Raw genomic sequence first — 23820 nt, forward strand, 5'->3', positions numbered from 1 at the left:
TCACATCTTCTGCCTGATGTTGGCTGGTGGAGGGCTCAGGGATGAAGCTGCGTTCACCCAGATCACCACTAGATGCCACTCATATAACATTTCAAACCAAGCTTCACCCAGAAGTATACCAACACACTTCCAGCAGCTGTGCCATCTATGAAACCACATCTTTGATATCACAGTTTCATTTGTGAAAATGATGGGTTGGTTTCTGATAAGCCTGTCTCAAATATGCTTTTATTGATGGCACCTCGCTTCCAGAGCAGTGAAGTTGTACATCATTTCTCAGTGGCACACTTGAAGTGGATGGCAGGAGAAGCGAGGAGCAGAGAGTGTGAGAAGACAGCTCATTAGCTCCCAGAGTCCACCACAGTGGCGAGCTTCTCCCACGAGGGCCGTTCAGAGTTCTGGGAAACTCACCGAAACGACAACAGCTGCAGCTCCACATGAACCTGATGAAAAGTGTTCCCTCTCCCCCTCTCTGCCTCTGTCTTCATTGAGGCTGTTTGGTCAGTCTGGATCTCAGTCCATCTGTACTCACTTCATTTTAGGGGTTTAACAGGATGAAACGAACTGGTGGATCAAGAGATCACTGCAGACCGACTGAGGGTGTGTTTGAGTTGTGTACGCCTGTTTGGGGGACGGAGGGGCTCAACTGGGGACTTTTAGGTTGTCCCTGAAATTTTAGCCAAAGTTATTTTGTTTTTTTTTTTTCCCTTGCTGAACTTGAAAAGCTGCCTTTGAGATGACTTTGTTCAAGTTCCCAAAATCATTTTGATTCAGAGCTCATAAAACCAGTTTTTAATTTAGTTTTTTCTTTTTCATATAGAATGTAAAACTGTTTTCATGTATATGTAACTTCATTATTTGGTGTGCAAGGCTCATTGCAAAAACATTCGAAACATCCGAGAAAAACCAGCACATAGTTAGGAGTATTTTCATGATACATGATTAAAGTGTAAAGTTTTCCTGCCTTTTGAATAGTTGAATAAATCACATACACATGCATTTTACATTTCATATGTTTTTCCCCTGTTTAAGCAATGAGACACTTTAAATATGAATATATGGTTGACCTTTGTTGAAATATTTTCTTCACATTCATAGAAAACCTGATGAAAATCTGCAATATAAGACACAATAATATATAAAAATTTGGTTTAAGTGGTTACAGTTTGAATTGAAACAATATCAAAGTGTAATAATAAATAAATCTTCAGTACAGAGAAAGTCCTGCTCAGTTTGCTGCAATATTGTTTCAAGAATCAGTATTTTGAGCATCTGGTGTTTCAGTAAAAATTGACACTGGTGTGCACAAAGTTTAAGCTTTCAAAATGTATTTTGTATTAAACAAAACCATCTGTTATAGTGTTTAACCATACGAGTAAAGACGTTCTAAAATGCAATCCAGCCTTGTAAAATCAAAATTAATAGCAAAAAAGTTACACTCAGTGTAAATAAGACATAATTCTGTTTTCAACAAACATGCACACAGCAAGACACAATGTACAGATCAGAGTCCAGGAAGAGAGGCCACACTGATGAGGAGGAGCTGGGATGTGACCATCTCTCTTCAGAGTCCAGCAGTGCAGCAGAAGCTGCTTCATGAAGACATGTGGGCTATGCTGTGGTCCCACAGAGTCTCGCAGCGGATGTGAAGTCTTCCTCTGACCTCCCCGCCATCATAAACGGCCAAGTCTGTAAAAGCAGAGCAGAGCAGGGTTTATTTGGAGATGAACGCACAAAGTAATAGGTTCTGTCATGGATTGAGCTCACTGTAAATCTAATAAAAAAAAAAATGAGTTTATGTGAAAAGAATGAAGTTCATGCATGAACTGAGACGGTGTGGACTTGTATAAAGTTGCTCCTACCAGACCGACTGGGTGCGCGAAGCTGTTTTCGAAGCGGTCGTCCTGCAGGAGCTGCCTGAGGTGAGAGATGTAGCTGGAGGCGAGCCGCAGCGTGTCCAGTTTGGACAGTTTGGTGTCTGCGGGCACCCAGGGCAGGCTGGTCTTCAGCCTGGAGAACGCCTTGCTCAGCACCCGCATCCTCGCCCTCTCGCGCGCGTTGGCCGCGCTCCTCTGGGACTGGCGCGCGTCCCGCCGCTGCGCCCTGGAGAGTCTGCGCTCCTGCTTGACCCTCCCCTCCCCGCCGTCCTCCTCCGGCTCCCCGTCCGAAAACCGGCTGGGATGGTAGCAGGCGTCCCTCCCTCTCCCCCCGTGGCACGTCTCCTCGTCCTCGGCGTCACTCGCGGCGGAGCCGGTGGACATGGCTGCTCCACCTGCGCCTCGGTGGCTCCTTCTTCTAAGAAAACTCCGCTTCTCAAGGTTTCAAGTAAACAACGCAGAGCTCCAGCACAGCCCTTGGTAATCCGTTGTTCACTCAGAGGCCCCGCAGTGCTGCCACTTGACAGGACTGCAGCAGGTTGCCATGTGCACGAGGGAGTCAGCCTCTCTCTAAAACTGAGACATATCTCCTTGTAGCTATCCCTCCAATTTAAGTGTCCCACACTTGGCATATGTAGAGAGTTTCTCCTGGGTATTTCTCCTCCCACTTTTGCTCCAAGCTACCATGACCTCAGTGAGACCACAGCTCTGTCCCTCTGTGTTTCCTCAGATTGCTCATCTGCAACTTGATAATGAAACTAAGCCCTGCAAATGAAAGGCTTATGACTCTAATGAGGTGTATTAAAGTTATTCACCAGCACATGATTGATTTGAATAAATCAAGAAAAACTTTAAGCCTGTTATGTATTCAGCAAATATGCTTTTTTTTTCTTTCTAAATAATATATCCAACCTGTTGCAGTATTTAGAAATGCACATATATTGTGAACATCTTTCCATTTTGTTGGTCCCACAGATGTGTTTTGGTAATAGAAATGTCTTGAGGACCTTATCAAAAGTGCCTAATCCTTTGCTGGTTTCACAGAGGGATTAGGTTTCTGCAGATGGAGCAGCCTTTCACACGCAGCCTGCGTCCACCAGGCCCAGCTGTTATTGGTTCCCATGACATCTGGAGCGTTGGCATGACGAGGGTGTGTCCGAGTGCAGGAGGCACCATCTTCACTCTCGCTGCATTAAAGACGAAACGGTGCAGTTTAGTTTGTTTAAAAAGTCAAACAAGTGGAGAGATTTATGGTTTGGGATCAACAACTGAAAGACAAAGCATGTGATGCTGCAGGCCCGAGTGCAAGCAAGGCAGGGAATTCATCATGCATGAAACAACATCCAATGAGGAAACGTTACAATCACACTGTAAGGAAAGCTCGAAAATACAATCAGATCACTTCGTAATCCAAGGACACATTGCACGACTTCCCATAATCCTCCTTTTCCATGCAGTTTTCCCAAGACCTGACTTCCGCTGGACAAGCGAGAGACATCTCCTCTCCCCGTACGCATGGATTTGTCATGTTGCTGAAATATTGAGTTCCGCCTGTGCTGGTGAGGCGGCCGGAGCCTCAGGCATGCGGCCAGCTCGTCTTCCTGTCACCGCATCCGTCAGCAAGGCGAATGACTTGACTGACACTCGTGAAGGTGCAGGGACTCTGACTCTTTGATAAGCTGTCTTCTTATTCTTCTTCTTCTTTTTTTATTTTTTTTTTTTGCCTAACATGAAAAGATATTGGCTTTACAACACATATTTCAACCTGCTGCTTCCTTCACTGTCAACGAGACTCATGTTGAGAGAAGACATCCTGCTCCGTACATGTACTTCCTGGAGTAAAAGCAAAAAAGCATCACCCAAAACATCAGGGTAATTGATGGTTACATGGTTATTCTTTTAGCCCTGGGAATAATTCGATTCTGTGCCAACTGTAATAAATATCACTTGAACTGACTGCTCGCATTTGTCAATCAGCAGAGACTTTCAGGGGTCGTGACCTCTAACGGGGCCTTTGCCGCAGAAGCGAAGTGACAGGTGCAGACTCATGACGTCAGGGGTTTCTCCCTTTCCCTCCCGACTTCTTACGATTCCCAGGAATCGCCACTGAAGCAGCCTGCCAGAGCTTAAACCCGAGGTAATAATTCATCAAACACTGGGATGTTATTTTTTCTGGTTTATTTTTATGCTACACATCAAACAACAATATGTTTTTCCTACAACATCAAGTGTTCACACATTCGTCTAGAACAACATTTCAGATACACTACCACGTTTAAGATACAAAATGTCACTAAGTACAGACAAACGGAAGAGAAAGCACACAGAAGACAGGAAAATTGTGCAAAACGTGTATAAAGGCCAGTAATCGGTTGGAATGTAATCGGTGTCTATTGAGCTGCTCCCTTTTACAGTTACAGTAAGTCAGTTTGACACTTGGACCTCCAGAAGAGGGTTGGGCATAAATGACTTTAAAAATGGCCACAAATACAACAGACTGGGTCCATAAAGGACAATTTGGAGCTTCAATCTATTGTAAGCTTTGTGCAATGACTGGCAGCAGCAGCATCGACGTCTCCGGAATCTATTGAAGTTTTGTTGAAGGAAGGAGAAAAAAATAGCTGCAAATAATCATCCATCTTGTGAATGAAAAATAAAATCTGCAATTAATTTTTTTTTTTACAAATCCCATTTTCAAATGACATGCTGGTCCATTTTTTTTTTTATCCACACATGAGAAACTCTTGTTTTTATTTCTTGTTTTTATCGCAGCAATTAATTCTGTCTGTAAAATCTCAAGCAGGCAGATGATTTTGGATTTAAACTGATATGTTTAGTCTTTTCAAAACAATTCTTTTTAAGCGCTGCTTAATGAGGGGTTTATGAATGAAATCACTTTGCGTGGAAGATAAAAGAGTCTGCTGCGCAGATGAAGACACGATATACACTGACTGCAGTATGGCATATAAGACATGAAATAACATCCATTTGTCAACAGGTCACTTGTGTAACTCGCCAGCTCACTATTGGACTACAAATAAAAGTGCTACGGTTTCTGTCTATAATGATTTGTTTGAATACACAGCAATGAAGCCTTATGCAAGAGTATTCATGATTCACACAGTGTAGCTGTCGTACCGTCGTTTCACCTGCTCCGTTTTCACACTGGTGCCCTTCCTGCTACAACAGGGATTCGAACCCTGGTCCTCAAAATTCAGTGGTTATGACTGATTCACCAACACACAATAAAGACATGGCAAAATAAATAAAATATTGTAGTTTTGACTTGATTAAATGTAAGTATATCTGTTTATATCATTTTTGATTTTTTAGAATCAGCTGTTTGTGAGATGATGCGCTTTATTTCCTCTTGGTCTCGATGGCCTTCATGAGCGGGACCCAGCGAGACGTGGCGGACCTCCTGGGCCTCACGTGACTCATGCTGGGCCACAGGGAGCCCCCCCGGACGTTCACGGGGCCGTCGTTCTCGTCGGCCTCGGTGGTGATCTCCATCTTCTGGATGATGAGCTTCAGCAGGCTGTGCTGCTTCTCCAGCTGGTTCGACATCTCCTTCATCCTGCAGAGGAAAGGGAGACGCTCAAGGTAAAGAAGATTGAGTATAAAAGTCACCACTAGGGGCTGCTCATGTAGCAAAAATGAAAAGATTGGTTTTTTTTTACCACACACTGCACACCACACACACTACAGTGCAGTCAAATGATTCATTTTCCATTATTGGAGTAAATAAACACACATTCTAGTGAATACAAAGTAGACAAACTTTACCTGAACTTCTGCTTCCTGAGCTCATTTTCTATCAGTGTGCACGACCTTGATTTGGCCTGCTCACGGCTCCAGATTTCAGTTTTTCCATCTTCACCGAAGAATAACTGTTTCAGGTAGTGCTGGAATTTTGAAAAAAAAAAAAAAAGATGCCACAATGTATTAAAAACAGAAGACGAAGTGAAAAGGCTGACTTGTTGCACAGTAGCTGATTTCAAACAAGCACTGAACGAACCCTGGAGCATTTGCGATTGGGGTAGATAGTGACTGAGGGCTTGTCGACTCGTTTCATGAACCAGTAGGGGAGCTTGTCTTCCAGAGCCGTGTGGAGGTCGATCTGGAGAAAGCATTAGTGCACGTGTGGAGAGAAAATGTGCAATTCACGAGGCAGAAATAAGGGAAAAAAGGAAAAAGTTACATTATGTTTGTCGTACTGTAGTGACACCATTGATACATTCAGTTCCAAAAAAGGATCAAAAGTCTTAAAGGACTGGCAACTTTTTCCATGGTGAGTAGGCTCGACTGTAAGAATGTAAGAAAATGTGAAAATAAGTCGGTTTCATACATACCTGCATGCCTATTCGTTTTAGGGATGCATTTCTTTGAACTTCAGCTATGTCTCCTACAGCCAAACCAATCTAACACACACACACACACACACAAAAGTTTCTGTCAATCCTTGATAATCTGAAAAGGTATTTTCTTGCAAAGCAAGTGATAGAAATTATAATTAAAATTAAAAAAAAATCACTCAATTTTTAATAGATAATCGAATCGATTAAAGATGTGATTTTCAGGATGAGCTCACCATCAGGTTGACCAGCAGTATCGGCATTATCATCACGAAAGTCACAAAGGTGTAGTAGGTCAGGTAGCTGAACGGGAGCTGATTGCTCAGGTAAGCATCCAGGAAGTTGTTCTCGTAGTTCAGCTCTCCGACCATCATCACAAATGTTTGCATCATAGCGAGCGGCACGGTGTCGAACTCCCGCTAAAAATTAAACACACGATGAGACAAAGGGCCTAATATTACACGCACACATATTGAGCATCGTTGTGATTCATCGATCCTTCCCCCACGACTTGTTTCTCATCTGCATTTCAGAGGATGTTGATAATATTGATGGTTTAGTGAGCTGTCATGTGACATGATGACATTTACTGATTAATATTAACACAAAGGCAGATGGGAATGTCTTTAATTTGGCTGATATTTATCTTTAATAAAACAACTTTTATTGGCTTCACTTTTGTGGAAAAGTCAAGAAACTGCTAAAACCACTGAATTTTGATGAATTATCAAAATTCATTCCAACTAAAGACCCAATGAATGCTTTGAGTTTGCATGTTCCCCTTTATCTGCCAGTAAGTTTGCGTCTGTATCTCTCTCTGTAACCTTTTGATGGACTGGCAGCTGATCTGGACCGTACACTGCCTTTCACTCTATATCAGCCTGGAATGGCTCCAACATTCAAAACTAAAACTAATTTTTGAAATTATTTCCACTCCTACCTGGTTGATCATCAGGGCATGGAACGTCAGGCTGAACGAGAAGAGCAGGAACGTGAACAGCATGATCACGCGGACCAGCGTCCTCATGATCTCTCCAAACATCACCACGTAGATGCCAACACCTTCGAATCTGAGGACAAAGAAGTTACCCGGTCAGGGGGGGGCGGGCGTCGGGTCAACATACCGGAATGGAGCTCTGAAGACACAGAGTAACAAGTACCTTTGGAGAAAAAGTAGGAATGCAACCCAGGAGTTAAAAACTCCAAGTGCGCCCGCTTGCCAGTACCAAGACCCTTGTGCATTCATCATGAGGGGGACGATGAACAGAAGAGAGAAAATGGCTGAGAGCCAGTCACTGTGGTTGGAATAATCCTTGAAGTAGTTCCAGCGCTTTCAGGTGACAAGAGAAGAAAGAAACGTCAAAACTTAAAAAAAAAACGTATATTTTTCGGAATATTCTTTAGTCTGAGTGTCCAGTGGAGCAATTCTCTCAGAGAGAATGATGCCTGATAACATTTTAATCATATGACACTGAACGCATGATGCAATGCGATGAGGAAGCATCTTTATGACCGAATGAGTCGAGTGTTGAGGAGACGTCCCGCTGCGGCCGCGCGGTGGTCCTACAAATCTCAGTCAGAGGACAGTCATCCATCACACCTGATTGCCGGTGTGTCTGCACAGCGCCGGTGCCGGACAGATTTATGGACACATGTTTTATATGAGGTAATGACACTAGCGTAACAGCCGCCGTACCTGCTGCCAGAGCTGGATCACCTCCTTCACTATGGAGTAGATGTTCATTACAAAGACCATCATCATGCAGAAGGATAAGAAGATGCTTTGCTGTGGAATTTAAAAAAAAAAAAAACACTGAGATTCAGCTGATTTCTATCTGAAGCTGTACTTCAGATAGGATAACCCATTAAATGAGCTGTATTTACTTCTGCCGCATCATTTTTACCTTTTGGAAACTGACGGGCACCATCATGATGTCGCGCTCGCCGGTCTCGTTGGTGAAGTTCACAGACGGTCTCAGAGTCACCACCACGTGAGTCAAAGGCAGCAGCCCCAGCATGTACATGAACATGTTCACCAGGTGAGCCTTGCTCCCATAAGCAATCCTGGGAAAGAGGAGAAGATGCAGGGTTTCAACATTCTTTGGGGAAAAAAAAAAAAAAGTAAGTAAAAAAGTTAAACCAAAAGTAAACTTGTGTTCTTTTTTACTCTGGAGAGAGAAAAATCTGCCAAAACACACACCATTTCATTGCCAGGTACTTTTTGCAGACAGGATGGTTGAGGAGCTCGATGCGGTTGTACTCCACCATCGCCTGCGGAGGAAACAGCAGTGGTAAGAAAAGTGGTGATATTTTTCACTCAGTGCAGGAACAAACACAACTCTGGTCAAATTAAAAGGACTGAGTCGCTTTTACTTGAACAAATATATATATATAAGTGCATTACTAAAGTCTGTTTTCAAGTGCAAATGCAGATTAATGTTTACCATAAGTTAATACTTTCGAGCTAAAAGGCTTTCATGACCACTCCTTATATAGACGCTTTAGATATATCAGGCTATTCAAACCCAGCTGAAATAGTTGTTTTCTATTTTCATACAAATTTGGAGTTCCGTCAAGCCATTGTGTACTTAAGTAATGTCTATGGATATTTTTAAAGAGTTGGCCTGCTGGTCGCCGTTGGGCTCTGATGTGTGTCACCTGTGTCTGAGTGATTCCTCAGAGCTTCTGTGTCCCTCTGTCCTGCTTCCCAGAGCCTCAAAATCTCTGTGACTTTGTTTTTTGATTGTTTGGATTTTGGGGGGTTTTCTTGTGGAATAAAAATCAGCTCCAGTTCCAACTGCGGTGGTGGTCTGTCTGGCATCTTAAGTTCTGCTCTGAACCAAACCGTACAGGCAGGGGCTTTTCGGGGTCTTGCAGCTTCACATCAATCCTTCAAACTTTTTTGACTCAGTTGACTTATAACAATAAACAAATGTAGTGTAATGAAGTAAACCTACTAAGACAGTGACACTTTCTTTAATGGTAAAATGCAATTTCTGACTCGTGAAGCATCTCGATCTCACAGCTTATTCCCGAAGGCCTTCCCAGACATTTGCTTATCTGTCTGCAGTTGACCCGAACAACAAGTTCCATTGTCGAAGGCACCTGCTCCTCCTTCAACACTTTGAGATTGCTTCCTGTCTGCTCTGTGTCCTTATCTCTCTAGCCTCAAAGATAGCGGGCCGATGGTCAGACTTGTAATTTGTCAAGACAGCTGAAGAAATAGGAATCCAAGGGCACCCTGAAGTTTAAACTTTGCTTTAACACAACATTGACAAGATGTCATCTTTATATCAATCATCCGATGTAAAACAAAGGCCGGAACTCCAGATGATTTATCATCCTGCGCAGGGAAAGTTAAGTCTTTTCAGACTACAGAGTGAAGAGTTGGGAACAAAGTGTAGAAAAAGTGGAAGGAGAAACATATCACTGACCCTGAGCGACTTCTAGAATAATCCTGATCAAATGAGCTAGAGGAGGCGAGTTGTTAAGCCTAGAGCGTCCTAATTAAAAGGCAATGTATCACTAAAGTCAACACTTAATACCGGTACTTATATTTGCGTTTGACGAGACAAAAACATGAAAAATACTTACATTGAGGGCAATCAGCGGCTTAGGCCTAATCGTCTCGTCTTTTGATTTCATTATTGCGAGTGGAGGCTGCAGCCATATGAAGTCATACTTAATCTGGAACACAAAAATAATTTCCTTTTCTTTTTTTTTCCCCTCCCAAAACCTGTGTGTTATTCTGTAAAGAGTTTGCTTTTGCAGATGAATTACATGATAGTCCGGACTGTTGTAGTCGTCATCAGATTCCCTCACACATCCGTCTAATAGATGCTGTTGAGGACAGAAGCAAGGCTGTTAATCTTGGCTCAGCGTTCAATTAGAACAGGTTACATAAGAGACCGCCGCACAAGGAGATGACTTATGGCGCCGGCGTGCGCAGATTTATGATATGGATGTTTTACTTTTGACGGCGGCAAACCTTGTAGCTCTCAGGGAGAAACTCAATCATGTCGAGGATGGGACATCGCTGGTTGGAGCCAGGCTTGAACATTTGCAGTGCCTCACTACATCTGGAGGAAGATAAACAAAAATGACTCTTAAAGCCGCAGTAATGATAGATTAGCAGGCAAAAATGTTGATGGTGTGGGGGATGGACCTTACCTGTCACTCTCAACCACAGCAATCACCACCTCCTTTCTCCCGTTCTGCAGGGCCTCGTGGAGGAACGAGGTGTTGCTCTTGTTGAGGTTGATCTCCGCCCCCCGAGACAGCAGGAGCTTGACCGCAGCCGTGTGGCCGGCTTTAGCCGCCACGTGTAGCGCGGTGTTCTGGAGATACGACAGGGAGACGGAACGCCGCATTTATAAAAGAACAGAAACGGCTGAATTATTCAGTGTTGCCGTTTGCTAACAGTTCGAGTGTGCAGATGTTTGCAAACAAGCGTGCATATGCTTTAATCGCTTTAACGAATCTGTGAACAAGTCTCGAATATTGTTTGCCTCGAGGGCTGATGTGCACTAAGTGCTTTAAATGATGCATTTTTTTTTTTTTTTTTTTTTTTTTTTACCCCGTCTTCATCTGTTTTATCCAGTAACTTCAGATTGGCTGACAGCAGGATGTCCATGGTTTGGGTGTATCCTTCAGAGGCAGCGTGGTGAAGACAGGTCCAGCCCTTATAATCACTGGAAACAACACAAATCAAACACGGTAAAGGTGAACGCTTCAGAAAGTTAATGGAACATGATGAGCCAGACTGCACGGTGCCCAGTCTTGAAACATTTCTTCTTCCTTCTTTAGAGCAGCACTTTTTAGTTAAGTCAACAAAGAAAATCACTTCCCTAGTGAAGGTCGCAGTGTTTGTATGGGAATTTATTCTTTTTTTTTTTTACCTGTGAAAAAGAGCTCCTTTACGCAGCAGCAGCTGCACCACCTTGGTGTGCCCCTCCTTCGAGGCCAGGTGCAGAGGCGTCAGGCCTCGCTCGTCACCTTCGTTCAAGACACGAGAGTCTGTGATGGTCTCCAGCAGGCGCTGACATGTGTTGATGCGCCCGTACCTGAAAGACGGACACAATGAGCTGAAATACTGCGTGGATCTCTCGCTATTGACCTGGACTGTGTGCTGACTCAGTACATTCTGCATCTATCATGCTTAAAGTAGAAGTTACAGAACGTAAACTTCCTTTAATAAGTGACTGTAACTCATTTGGGAGGTGACTCTTAGAGCTGGGAGCTCTCAGGGCATGTAAGCAGAGGTGATATGTTGATTTATGCGCTGATCTTTCTTTGTCTTTGAACGTTTAAACAAGGTTGTGTCCACACTGTGGTCCAGGGTGGAGAATTTCTAAGAGACCTAGCATGACGTCAGAGTGTGGCCTTCATTTACCCTTCAGCACTAATGAAATGAGAATATATGACAGAAAAAAAAGAAGAAAAAAAATCGATGACAAAAATGTTGGATGTTCACTTGTTTCACACATTCAGCTACATTTCCCCGCAATGCGCCCGGCTAATTGAATTCTATTCTTGTGGCGGTACCGTGGGGTCACTGTGTAATAGGTATGTCACTGCAATTCATCTTGAAAAAAGCTTCTGAGTGCGGAGATTTGTCACAGGATTAAAACAACTGGACAGCAAGGCACCTTATTGAAATACATTCGTGTTGTTCATTGTTCTTCTTTCTGCTGTTGTTTAATCACAGGCTTTTCTGAAATGGCTTGCAAAAAAATCTTTTTTTAAAATGATCCGAATGATTATAAAATCTATTTTTAAACAGAAATTGTGAACTTTTTCCAGAAGTCAAGGTGAATTTATCTAAATCGTTGAGGAAACACAATAAAATATATGGTGTTTGGCGATGTGCACAGATTTCACTGCACTGTGGTTTAAAGCGGCGACATCGGTAGCACTGCTTCACAAAGCTTTGCAATCTTTTTAAGTTGCTTTGTGTGAAAATCAGGTCAGATGAGCATTGTTTGGATCAATGGCATGGAAAGCCTCGCCCTGGAGGGCCGATCAAACTTACTGAGCGGCGAAGTGCAGGGCCGACTTCTTGTCCTTGGACTTGCATGCGAGGCCGACTTGCCCCGAGAGGCCCAGCATGTTCTTCACCGAGTCATGGATGCCAAGTCTGCAAGCGTAGTGGAGTGGTGTGCAGCCCTCATTATCCTCGCAGCTCACCAGAGCCTTCACGCTGTCGTGCTGCAGTCGGACACGTCGCAAACACGCTTAACATTGTGCTTTCCATCCCACAGACACAGGAAAATGGCTGACTGCTCAGATATTCAAATGAGTCATGTGTGGATGGATACCAATTATATTGGTAATGCATACACAGCATACAGGAAAATGAAGTCAATATTAATCTGACAAGCAAAGAGCAGGTAAACTAGGTCTGCTATAGATGTTGTTTTAAATGTTTTTAAATTATGTGCTGATGAATGAAAAAGCGATGTATTTTCCGTCCCGCCATAAGGAAGTGCTGATTTATAGATGATGTTGTTCACGGTGATTATCTTGAAAAGTATTGAAGGCTCAGAGAGAACCGCTTGGCTCCGGAAGCCAATAATGAAGTTCATCAACTGGCCTGAAATGCATTTACCTTCTGAAGGCTCAGGGCAAATTGATCAAGGGATATATTGTAATGAGATTCCGATCTGCTAACCGCCTATTGACAGCTTCGTCTGAGATTTGACAAAGTGAGGAGTTCGCTCGGTGAGGGTACCTGCAGCACTTCTTCAGGGAGGTTTTTCAAGCCCTTGGGTTGCAGGAGCGCCAGGTGGAGGAAGTTACAACCGGAATTGTCTTTTACACTGACGTTTGCCCCTGAGGAGACAGAAATACATGCGTGATTGTGTGTTCGGGTTAAAGTTGGAGCGTGGAGTCGTTGGTCACCTTTCGACAGCAGCAGAATCACGGTTTTCCACGCTCCGCAGCTCGTCGCCTGCAGCAAAGGCGTGTTTCCCTTGCAGTCAACGCTGTTTAGGTCTGCGCCCTGGAGAGGGAAAAGAACAACACATCACTTCCATTAATTTCAACACACATTATTGTGATTACCACAGACTAATGTGTTTGTCCTGTTGCAGCTCTGCAGTTTTAATTAGTCCTGGCAGGTCTGTCACATATTGAAGCAGTACATATGGGCCGTGCAGAAAGAGTAATCCCAACCAGGAAAATGTGAAATGCTTCATATTTAACAGCGAGTGTAACGTGAGGAAAAGATTTTGTGAGAGGGATTGATTACACAATGATTACACAATGCGTTTATGCTTTTGCACAAGCTGCAATGTTTACTAGCGACAGCAGAAAGTGACTGGACTTCCAAGGCAATAAAGCACAACATTAATTATGTACATTTAGCGTGTGGGGGTGAATATGTACGGCTTTGGGACTGAATAGCTTCTACTGTAATCTTTTTACATGAGTCATCAGCTGTGAGGGTGCTGGCTATTTACCAAGAACAGAGCTTAGTATGCTAACACACAGTTTCCATGTACAGTCGCCTTTTCACAGGACGTTGAAGGTCGCGAGCTAGAAAAGAGAAGCTGCTCTTTGACGTATTTGTATCTGAATAAATCATAGTGTGCTTGTGTTTCTAACAAAAGCATGAAAATGATAAAATAATTGAATGTTTTTTGGCTAAAGGTAAATGCACATTAATACAGAAACCAGCAAAAACCCAAATCTCCGCATGAGAGGAGCTGGAGTTTCCTGCCAGCAGGCTTCACTCTGTACGAGCCAGTGTTTTATAGCTTGTGGTTATAAGTTTATACCCTGTGTCAGTGTTTGCTATCAGAATGAGCTGACATGAAATAAACTTGAACTCTGCCTCTTGAGCGATGCGGCTTTGTTCTGCGAGGTGCGACAGATGGTCACAGAGAGTTTACGAGCACTTGAAGGACCTTTTAAAATGAACAGGAACAAGTGCTGGATTGAACATTAGAAATATTGTTTAATGGTGCAATTGGGAACAAAAATAGATGAAAATACATTCGGCTATAAAGTAAAAATTCCCAGGAAAAGTGGTTGGCATTGCTTTACATGCTATAAATTAAAAAGGTTATTTTTGCTCGTGCTGAAGTTATGTCTTGGTCATAAGGCAAAAGATTAAAAACACAACCCCTGATCTTTAATCTGCACATACCCTGGTCAGAACAGCTGTGTGCCGTGTTCATGTGTGTCTTATTTACCAGAGAAATGAGGTACTCCACCAGTTCTGTGTGATCAAATATGGTAGCCCTGGAAAAGTAAACACAATTGTTGTAAAGCAGCAATATCACACAAGACACGGCGAGGCAAGGTCTCACTCATTTCATCGAATGTTGATCAGGCACCGTCAGGACTAAAATTACCCCGTCAGAGCATGATATAACCACCAGATTGTCGCTTTATCTCAGAAATTGTAATGACTCCTCCGGGTGACGCACACTAATGACTAATTCCTGGTAAATGGCGGCTACTGGGCATTAGGGGAGAGACACTTCCACAACACAGCGACAGTCTGAAGATACCGGTGATCGATACGTCTGCCATTATCACAGAAACAGGGACAGAACTGTTGTTTTTGTTGATGCCATATTTATCAATTATGCTGTCTTGATGGATAAAGTATCAGAAAGGAGAGGGAAAAAAAAATGAGGACCTTTGTCCTGTAAGTTCCAGTTAAAATCCACGTGAGGACCGTATCATCATCCTGTTATCTTTTAAACCAATTACAGATCACAAACCTCACGTTTTATATCTGTTCCTTCTGTTTGCTGCAGTGTTATAATGTAATAAGACTGATGTTGATATAAATTGATTAAGCTTATCTCAACGTAGCCGAGCAGACAGACAGCAGGTGCCCACGTTACATGTTAGTAAAGTGGGTTGGATATTAAACCAGGGTTGATCTCAGGGGTTTTCAGTGGAGTGTCAAAAGCTTTACCAAGCATGAGGCAGTATTTGCATCTTTTCAGGGGGGAATTAGCGACTCACCGGTGCAGGGGGGTCTGATGCGCCCCATCGGTGAGGTTGATAACGTCTTCCACGTGGTCGACGGAGGAGAGCATCAATTTCACAACTTCGGTTGCACCCTGGGTGCAGGCCAAATGGAGCGGGGTGGACTTGTCGTTCTGAACAGGCACAACATGACCGGATTTATTACGAACGATGAAGAATTAATGAGTTAAATAGAAACGAGTTCGTTAGACAAGGACGTATCGGCTCCGCTCGGTGAATTAAACCCAAACGAACGAGACGGGCTCCATATGCATGGTGTGTGCTCTCACACACGTACACATCGTACGCTTCCCCAGCGTAACATTAGCAAGGCATCTCCAAGACCTGATGGGTGAACACTGGGGGCTGTAACACAAGCCTATAATGAGATAACCAGCGCCGGCAGGAGGAGGCCAGCGATCGCTCCACTCAGCTCCACACTGTAAGTGGAGGTAATTTGTATCAATTTAGCCAACCGAAGCTATTACTGTACTCGCTACTCCCGCTGTAGCTCTGGCCACTAGCCCGGGGCCAGACGCGGCGATTAGTCCCAGATGATATGATAAGACTGACATGCTCTAACAGGACAAAGACCGCGAGCCTTCTCCAGGAAAACACTTCACAGGTGGAGGGAAATGACACCGAGACTCAAACAATCTGACAAACCATCCAACGGACAGATGGAAACTTCATAATTATAATATTTGTAACCTGTAGCTGCCAGCAGGTGATAAGTTACAGCTGTGTGATATGAAAAACAGTGGTGAGACAAGCAAATTAACACCCAGACAACACGAGGGGAGGGGAATGAACGCGTAGATTTATGCAGGTACCTGTTGTTGGTCGATTTTGGCTCCGGTGGCGATGCAGAGACGGATGGTGTCGATATTCCCTCCGCGCACAGCCAGGTGGAGGGGACTGCTGTTGGACTTGTCTAAATAGTTGATGTGGCCGAGAATTGTGTGGCCTACCTCCTCTCCTGCTAGCAGACAATTAAATAAACCAATTTTCTTTTAATTCAGATTGATAACATTGTTTCTTTTGCTTCCACAGTGAAGCCTTCGCTTGCTTTCAGTGAGGAAGTGCTGACTAATTCTGGCCTCTCAGCGTGGGCGTTGGATCACAAACAAAGCGCAAATGTAATTATTTAATGGTCCTGTTTTGCAGTTGCAGACATAAGAGTAAATATTTGGTGCCTTGACTAAACTTTATGCAATAACAGCAGATTTTTTTAGCAAGCGGGCCTCCCACTGGCGATAAACACGTCTTTAGACCACGTCATGCAGCCTATGTACAAAGTTTCACGGCCTTTTTTCTGCCAACATCCCTGAGGATGGCTTTCTTGTTCTCTATCGGCTGAATGTCCTGCCTCTCCTTGTGAGAAACGCTTTATCGTCAGCACTTTCAGATTTTTAATGATGTGTTTGTCCCTTTGTCATACCGGACTTCAGAATCACTTCCATCGCTTTCCTTGCACCTGCGAAGGCGGCGGCGTGGATGGCGAAATGTCCCAGCTTGTTCTGCTGGCAGAGCTTGGCGCCATGCTTTATCTTTGGTGGACGAAGACAGAGAGAGAGACAATGGTTTGTCAGATTCAGAGCTGCTCTGGGCTGGCTGCGGATGTATGGGAGACGCGTAATGTTTCCTCTGCAGGTGGGGGAGCTATCTGTTATCAGCTGCTGCAGGTACGCGGTGCGGCTGAAAGCCTCGGACATACCAGTGTGCTGAGGGCCTCGCAGTTATTAATGGAGCAGGCCAGCATCACGGGGGTGTTCCCCAGGTCTCCCCGCAGATTGCAATCTGTAACGCTGTAGGACAACAGCAGCTGCGGGGAAAAGGGAAATATCAACAGTGAGCTCCCGTCCTCGCCTCGTATCCCCGCGTCCTCAGTCTCCACCGTACTGCAGGTGTCAGTTTGTGGACCGGAGCCAAATCCTGCAGCGATGACGTGACAAGGTCTTTCCAAGTAGACTTTAAAGTCAGGGTTCAGCGGCTGAATAAACACGAGTCAGGGACTTTGAGATGCAATTAGTATTAAGAGTAAATGAAGGATAGAGGTGTGTGAGGGAGGGTTCTTTAATTACAGTGGAGCCCTAATTATCTGGCGATCTATGAAAAGGTGACATCTATGTTCTATGCAGCTAGGAAGATGCATCCATATGTGCATCCTTGTTGAGAAGTGTTTGTATAAAATGCATCTAAAATCTCAGAAATGCTGTAACATCACTGACATACTTAATGAACTGAAATGCTTCTGTTTCAGTTTTCCGCTGAGCACGTCAGTGCCGGGCTTTCCTCAGCCTTGACAAACCGTCACGTCAGCCGGGAGTCGTCGGCATCCTCACCCCCACCAGGCCGTTGTGTCTGAGGTTGATGGCCAGGTGCAGAGGGGACAGCAGGGCCAGGTTGAGGACGTTGGGGTTGGCCCCCAGATCCAGCAGAGCCCTGCAGCTCTCCGCCTTGTTCCTCTCCACCGCCCAGTGCAGGGGCACGTTGCCCTGGTCATCACAGCTGTTCAGCGCTGGGAGACAATACCAGAACACATGCAAACACGCGCGCGCACACACACACACACACACACACCAAAAAATGCAAATACGTGACGATGCAAGCCAGATGCTGTCACCGCCTCTATGCACCGCGGTGGAAAATGTAAAAATGAAATACAGTCCTCCATAGAGGCTCTGGAAGATGGAGTTATGGCGAATAAAAAAAAAAAAAAAAAATGCGGCAGTGCATCTTATGATCAATGGCTGAGGCGTGCTTACCCTGTGAGTCTATGACAGTGTTGATGAATTGGATGAGGGTGACATGGCCCCCCGCGGCGGCGTGATGAAGGGGAATGGCTCCACATTCATCTTTCTCACTCAGGACCTCTGGGTTCTTCTTGACTAGGTTCTCCAGGAGAACCAGGTCACCCTTTTCTGCCAACTGGACGGTCATGTTAAATGTAGTGTGAAAGAGGAGGACAGAGAAGATGACGAGGAATGGCTGTGAATGGAGCTTTTAGCATTCATTGCACACTTTAAAACATGAAATAGCTGTTTGGGTTTTTCAATTTAATCAAAAATAACTGCTATTATTTTCCGCTTTTCAGAACACTGGACATGAAGATTATAACTACAGTTTGTTTAATGTTATATAATACTGGAGCAGTCCTGGTCTGTTCAGCTCCTTGCAGTTACTTAAGGTTACACAATTCCAGGATTAAAGACGCTCTGTTACATAAATATTGCAGAAGAGCTAAATCACTTTTTTTCCCATCACCTCAAATATGTTCAGACTTGCCAAGGCTGGATCCTCATCCTCGATCACGTATGTATAACAACTGGTCTGCCGGGCCACATCCCTGCTGAAGTTCATCCCTCAGCTCAGCCTCTGCAGGACACAAACACGCGCGTCACGCCACAGGCAGCAGCAGTAAAACCGAAAAACATTATCCAGAGCTTCGGCGGAGCCAAATAAGTGAGCATACAGTGGAAAACCTGCATAGCAAACGTGTTCTGTGGCAGAGAGGGCAGATAATGCCTTAAGCTATACGCCTCTGTTGCCACGAGGGGGGAAATTCGGCACGGATGGCTTTTGTCTTTACCCGGAAGGGCATTCAGATCCGCCGAGTGTTTGGAGGTTGAAACCCTGTAGTTGAAGAAAGCAATTATGTTCTTCACAGCTGGAGGGCAGCTAGTTTGAGCCAGTCCCAGGTGTCCTTGCGTGATCCTGGGCGGGCGAGATTGAGAAAGACCTTGTAATTGTTCTGCACGCAGGCATCAGTCACACCAAAAGGCCACACTACAAACGGCATTCTGGGTGAATTACTACAGAGAATTTCCATCAGAAAAACCTCCTTGACCTACTGCAAGATCTTTTCCTCTGGTGTACGCTGAAGTTTTTTTTTTTTTTTTTCCTCAGGTCAAAATAGAAGCGAGTCTTCACCCTGTGCGGATAAGGATTATTATCTTATTTTACTGTGCTTTTCTGCACAGTCAGTGGCAACTTACTGCAAATGTCTCAGCAATATGGCACGGATCAGCGCCCTCAAACATCGCTTTGTGAAGGATTCTGCCGTGAGTGGATCTATTAATTTGAACGGGACTCTCTCATGATGAGGCTTTAACTGTTTATCGGGCACTCATTGGTTTTTTTATTCTTCCTGAGATCATGATGGACCGGCGCCAGTCCACTAAAGCGTCTGATAAAAAAAGAAGATATAAGGACACTTACGCATATAGTCACATAACATGTAAATTTACACATATTTAACACTTTGCACCATTCACACATGCAGGCTAAAAGCTGCCCGATGAGTTTTAAATCAGCTAAATATAAAAAGCTACTTCATCAAATCACTCTTTTATAGGAGATAGCTGAAGTTTTCGGAAATTTACAAGAGAGTCAGATTAGGAAACTGGCACGTTGTCACATCATGATGAAGAATTGATAATAACAGAAAGCATTTATCTTGCATATGCTTTGCAAGTTCACAAAACGAGTTCAAATGAAAGTGTGCCAATTATGACCACACTTCAGAAAGAGCAAAGAAGTAGGAAAACACCCAAAAAGTCTCCAAAATTAAAGTGTGTAGTAGAGTGCGTGGTGTCTGGCTTGAGCACTGGGTTTGTGCTTCAGATTCTTACTCAGAGCCAGAGAAGAAAATCCTGACTCACCAATATGGATTGATGTGAACGAGTGTATCCAGCCCAAAATGACCCCGTTTCCTCCTCCACGGCTTTAGAGATGCTCCGGGTCGATGTTCGACAATAGAAACTCTCACTTCTGTGTTTATATTGATCGAGGTGCCTCTATCTTTTCACATTTTTTCATTTGAAAACGTCAACAAAGTGTAGTGGTGCAGGGATCATTTCGATTTGAGCTCACACACAATCCTCAGCCGCTGGATATCTGTGTTCATTCAAAATTATTCAGTGCCTCAGACTTCCTGATTCAGAAAATGTAAAGAAGAATGAAAGTTGTCACTTTTCCTTATGCATGGTAAAGGTTTTACTATAGCGTAAAGAAGCCACCAAGGCAATCAAATTGATTTATTTCTCTTTAAATTTACTGGTAAATAGTAAAAGAAAAAAAAAAAAGACTCACGATGATTAGCTTTAATACGCCATTGATGTACAGAAGTTTACCTCCTGGAAGTCTTCCAGGAAAGTCGAGAAATGAAATGTACATCACATAAATTTGACATGAGGCATTTTGTAGCCACCTGATTAAATATTTCCATTATGCTCCATGAAAAGAGGCTTAAGTCTGCACTTAAGTCTCCACCGCAATGTAAATCTTTAATCAATTACTTAAAAACCAGTATCTCCACTCCACTCAGGTCTCTATTCTTTGCTCCTTGTCACTTGTAGCGATGGTGAAACGTCACATAAAAGCACAAGCCGCAGACAGATTTCTTGTAATTTTCTTGAATTTGATAATAGACCCACAGTCTGATGTGCCCCCCCCCCCAACAACAATCATTTCCTGGCCTGATGCAGGAGATAATTGTCATTTGGTTTTGTAATTGAGCCAACCACACATCTGTTTGCGGAGGCCAACCGTCCAGGAAGTACAATAATTGACACTGGTAAACACATTTGCTGAACAATAGTTATATAAGTGAGTGGGTGTAACTAGATTTAACCAGATTCACACATGCAAGAGGTTTCGTCAGAGCACTTCTTGAAAATTTTAACAGTATGCTCTTGTATTGTTCGCCTAAAGCTGAGATCTCTTTGGAAAATATGAAATATCCAGGCAGTGTCTGGTAGCAGATGAATTCTTATTCATGAAGAGAGGATTTAAGGTTGTTTTACAGCAGAAAAGTGCTCCATGAGATTTTTTTTATTGAATAATTCAACTATTTTTAGATGGATTGTTTCTGTGCTCACTGATAACACTTGTTGGATTTACCTCCCCCTAAACAAGCAACAAAGCATATTTATTCAGTCATTTTTATTAAATAAAATGAAAATTGTTTTTTTTTTTTATAGCCGAAAAAAAAAAAAAAAATCTGGCATCCAAGTTATTTAAAGTTTAGCCCTCATGACTTTTATGAAACAATCAGATGAGCAGAAAAGCTTGGGTATGAGAGACAGAGTGAGGTACTCACTGTTTCTGAGTGATGCTGCTCCTGTGATGACCAGTCTGGATCTTCTCCTCACCACTGCAAAAAGGGCTTTAAATAGTGTGGGGGAGCGAGCCATTTCCCAGTCTGTCTCCTAATGCAGGCAAGACGCTGCCCCTTGTGACCAAATGACTCATTATGTTTTCACAGGGAAGGAGGCAGCCTATGGTGTAATGTGATAGGATGCTTGACTGGGAGCAATACATTAAGCCGCACACACGATATGCCTCTCTCCATCACACAGCTCTGCCGAATGCATCTGGATAGTGCATGCTGTTTGCGAGTTCACGTAGGGTTTCTTTTTAAACACCCCAGATTCCACATTATGGGGGGAAAACAAATTTATTTGTGTTTTTCATTTTGTGGTCGCACACATGTGAAGAGCTCTCTCTCTCTCTCTCTCTCTCTCTCTCTCCCTCCTCTGTTAGTGTTTGAAAGAGGAGTGTAGACCAAACCGACTCGCTGCACATACATACCGTTTGTCAAACTGCTGCTTTGTAAGGAAAACAATTTCCCTTTGGATCCGGGCGTGTGCCTGTTCGGCTGCTTTCCCTCTTAAAGCGAGCCAATCCTGACAACGCAGAGCGAAGACGACCTCTGAGACCTGCTTGTTGACAGTGAGGATTAAGGAATATTCCGAGGAGAATATCAGGCAGGATTATCAGATAAGGTATATCATTAACTAAGGATTATACTCTCTCCCAGCATTGTTATCAAGAGGAAAAAAAGTATCATGTCAGATTGTTTTTTTCCCGGGGACGATACACACTGTGAACTCTGGCTGCACAGATACTGCATTTGCAGCCGAATAGGGAGTCATTTACAGAAGAAAATGTGAATTGCACACCATTCTGAACAAATCTGTTTCAATATATGGAATTTGAGTTCATTTTTCAAGCAAAAAAAAAGAAATTTTCACCACTTGGTTGTGATGAACGCTATATTGTCCACAAAATAGAATACAAAGAAGATATCTGCTGTGAATCAAAAGATTTTACCATGTCATGAAAAAAACAGGAAGTTTAGATTTGAAGGGAAGAAAAAGAACAGCACAAGGACAAGTGGCTTTAAAGTTGCTCTAGTAAAAGTAAAAGCAGGAAGAGCATTTTGGAAAAAAAGAAGGAGGGACTCCCAGAGGTGAAAATGAGCAGAGGCTTCACATTCAGATCACAAATATAAAGTTGAAACATGCCGAACCTGCTGGAAACTAAAGTCTGTGAAGTCAGTTCTTCAAAACAAAACAAAAAAAAAGAAAAAGAAAAACCACAAATGTTGTTTTCTTTGTCTGAGTCCATTTCTGAGCAGCGTTGGCCCAAAGCCGTTCTGAGGCCAAACCGCCACACTTTTAATTTTCTTTGAGAACCTTGAACGCTGTTACCTGCAGGCTGAACCTTTCCCAAACAAAACTTCTGATGCATCATAAAACAGACGTAAAGTCGCCCCTGGACCGCCGGGCGGCTCGGATTCTACCAAAGAAGAAGAATGATCCGACTCTCTTCACTCCTTGCTCACGCTCCGGCCGCAGTTTCCTCACAGACGTTTGTTAATGGCAGAGGGAAGATTGATGGACTGCTGTGTTCACACAGTATTAGCATAATGTAGCCACATACAGCATGCTAGAGGTAATTACCTGAGTGGATCATCTCTGGATTTACTGGCACAAGCGTGCAGCAATCCTTATCTGAAAGCAAGACTTTCTAATAAAACACGCCCTTAGTTTCAGTGACAGTCTCCATGCATGTACTCACACTTGTGTATCTTGATCTTTAATATTCTCTTCTGAATTGAATATTTATGAGCGTTATCCTCCACTCAATCCCTTCTCTATTGTGATTTCTTCCAAACAGCGACACCGACTCCCCTCAGTGCTGCCACGATGTTTAAAATGAGCGATTTTTCATGGAAAAGTATTGAGTAACGACAACTTTTTCTCTCAAACAAAAGCTTCCAGCATTTATTTATGAATGTGTTTCGCATGCCTGTTGATGGATTAACATTCGATTCAGTGCAGATATTTCTGCGCCATTTAGGCTGAGCTGTAATCAAATTAAATGCCGTACGAAGTCATATTTTAGTTTGTTCCGATACTGATGACAAATGCCAGGAAAATTGATGACAGTTCAACCGTCCTCTGCAGGACTTTCTGGGACTGTGCTCGGTGTATTAATAGAGCTAAATACACTGTCACCACCACACAGCCTTTCGGCCAATTTACTCCTGTTATTAGTTGTGCTCCAACAGTAAAAAAAAAAGAAAAAAAAAAAACAATCCCTGCAGTCCAAGAAGTATTTTCCCCATCTGCCACTATAAAAGAGGCGTCTGTAAAGCTGTTGGCAGGTCATATTCAGCCACAAATATTACCTTCTTTTATATTGTTAATTTCTAAACCGCGGTTTTAAAGCTACCTGCAGCCAATTGTGGGAAAACGAGGACAGAACCAGAGGGAGCTTTACCTGTGGAGGAGGCCGCTTGATGGAAAACATCA

General features: G+C 43.5%; 2 protein-coding genes across 2 annotated transcripts; both read right to left on the reverse strand.

Moving 5' to 3' along the window:
- Window positions 1-1560: 1560 nt before the first annotated feature.
- On the reverse strand, window positions 1561-2261 carry msc (musculin (activated B-cell factor-1)). Its single transcript, XM_030099894.1, has 2 exons — window positions 1863-2261; window positions 1561-1689 (listed from the first exon to the last, which is right to left on the reverse strand). Exons 1-2 carry the CDS (start codon window positions 2259-2261, stop codon window positions 1612-1614), a joined length of 477 nt encoding a protein of 158 aa, XP_029955754.1. The 3' UTR covers window positions 1561-1611.
- Window positions 2262-4070: 1809 nt separating this feature from the next.
- trpa1b (transient receptor potential cation channel, subfamily A, member 1b) lies at window positions 4071-18934 on the reverse strand. The gene is made up of 28 exons (XM_030099759.1): window positions 18810-18934; window positions 18485-18595; window positions 17986-18148; window positions 17563-17738; window positions 16935-17042; window positions 16659-16767; window positions 16051-16196; window positions 15215-15351; window positions 14428-14476; window positions 13133-13232; window positions 12963-13063; window positions 12264-12439; window positions 11131-11295; window positions 10809-10923; window positions 10403-10569; window positions 10221-10311; window positions 10013-10072; window positions 9827-9919; window positions 8433-8503; window positions 8137-8296; window positions 7929-8018; window positions 7393-7562; window positions 7173-7302; window positions 6469-6651; window positions 6230-6298; window positions 5896-5997; window positions 5664-5782; window positions 4071-5454 (listed from the first exon to the last, which is right to left on the reverse strand). The coding sequence occupies exons 2-28, from the start codon at window positions 18578-18580 to the stop codon at window positions 5238-5240; spliced, it is 3363 nt and encodes a 1120-aa protein (XP_029955619.1). The 5' UTR covers window positions 18581-18595; window positions 18810-18934; the 3' UTR covers window positions 4071-5237.
- Between the last annotated feature and the right edge of the window lie 4886 nt (window positions 18935-23820).

The sequence above is a fragment of the Salarias fasciatus genome, chromosome 9 (genome assembly GCF_902148845.1).
Source record: "Salarias fasciatus chromosome 9, fSalaFa1.1, whole genome shotgun sequence".
NCBI lineage: Eukaryota > Metazoa > Chordata > Actinopteri > Blenniiformes > Blenniidae > Salarias > Salarias fasciatus.

What these genes read in the sequence shown, in the direction of transcription:
- trpa1b (XM_030099759.1), bottom strand. Translation starts at nt 18,580, where the DNA reads ATGAACTTCAGCAGGGATGTGGCCCGGCAGACCAGTTGTTATACATAC. An exon ending in GCGAGGCCCTCAGCACACTG is followed by an intron (nt 16,768 to 16,934) that starts GTATGTCCGAGG and finishes CGTCCACCAAAG; the next exon opens with ATAAAGCATGGCGCCAAGCT. An exon ending in TCCCTGAAGAAGTGCTGCAG is followed by an intron (nt 12,440 to 12,962) that starts GTACCCTCACCG and finishes GTCCGACTGCAG; the next exon opens with CACGACAGCGTGAAGGCTCT.
- msc (XM_030099894.1), bottom strand. Translation starts at nt 2,261, where the DNA reads ATGTCCACCGGCTCCGCCGCGAGTGACGCCGAGGACGAGGAGACGTGC. An exon ending in TCGCGCACCCAGTCGGTCTG is followed by an intron (nt 1,690 to 1,862) that starts GTAGGAGCAACT and finishes CTGCTTTTACAG; the next exon opens with ACTTGGCCGTTTATGATGGC.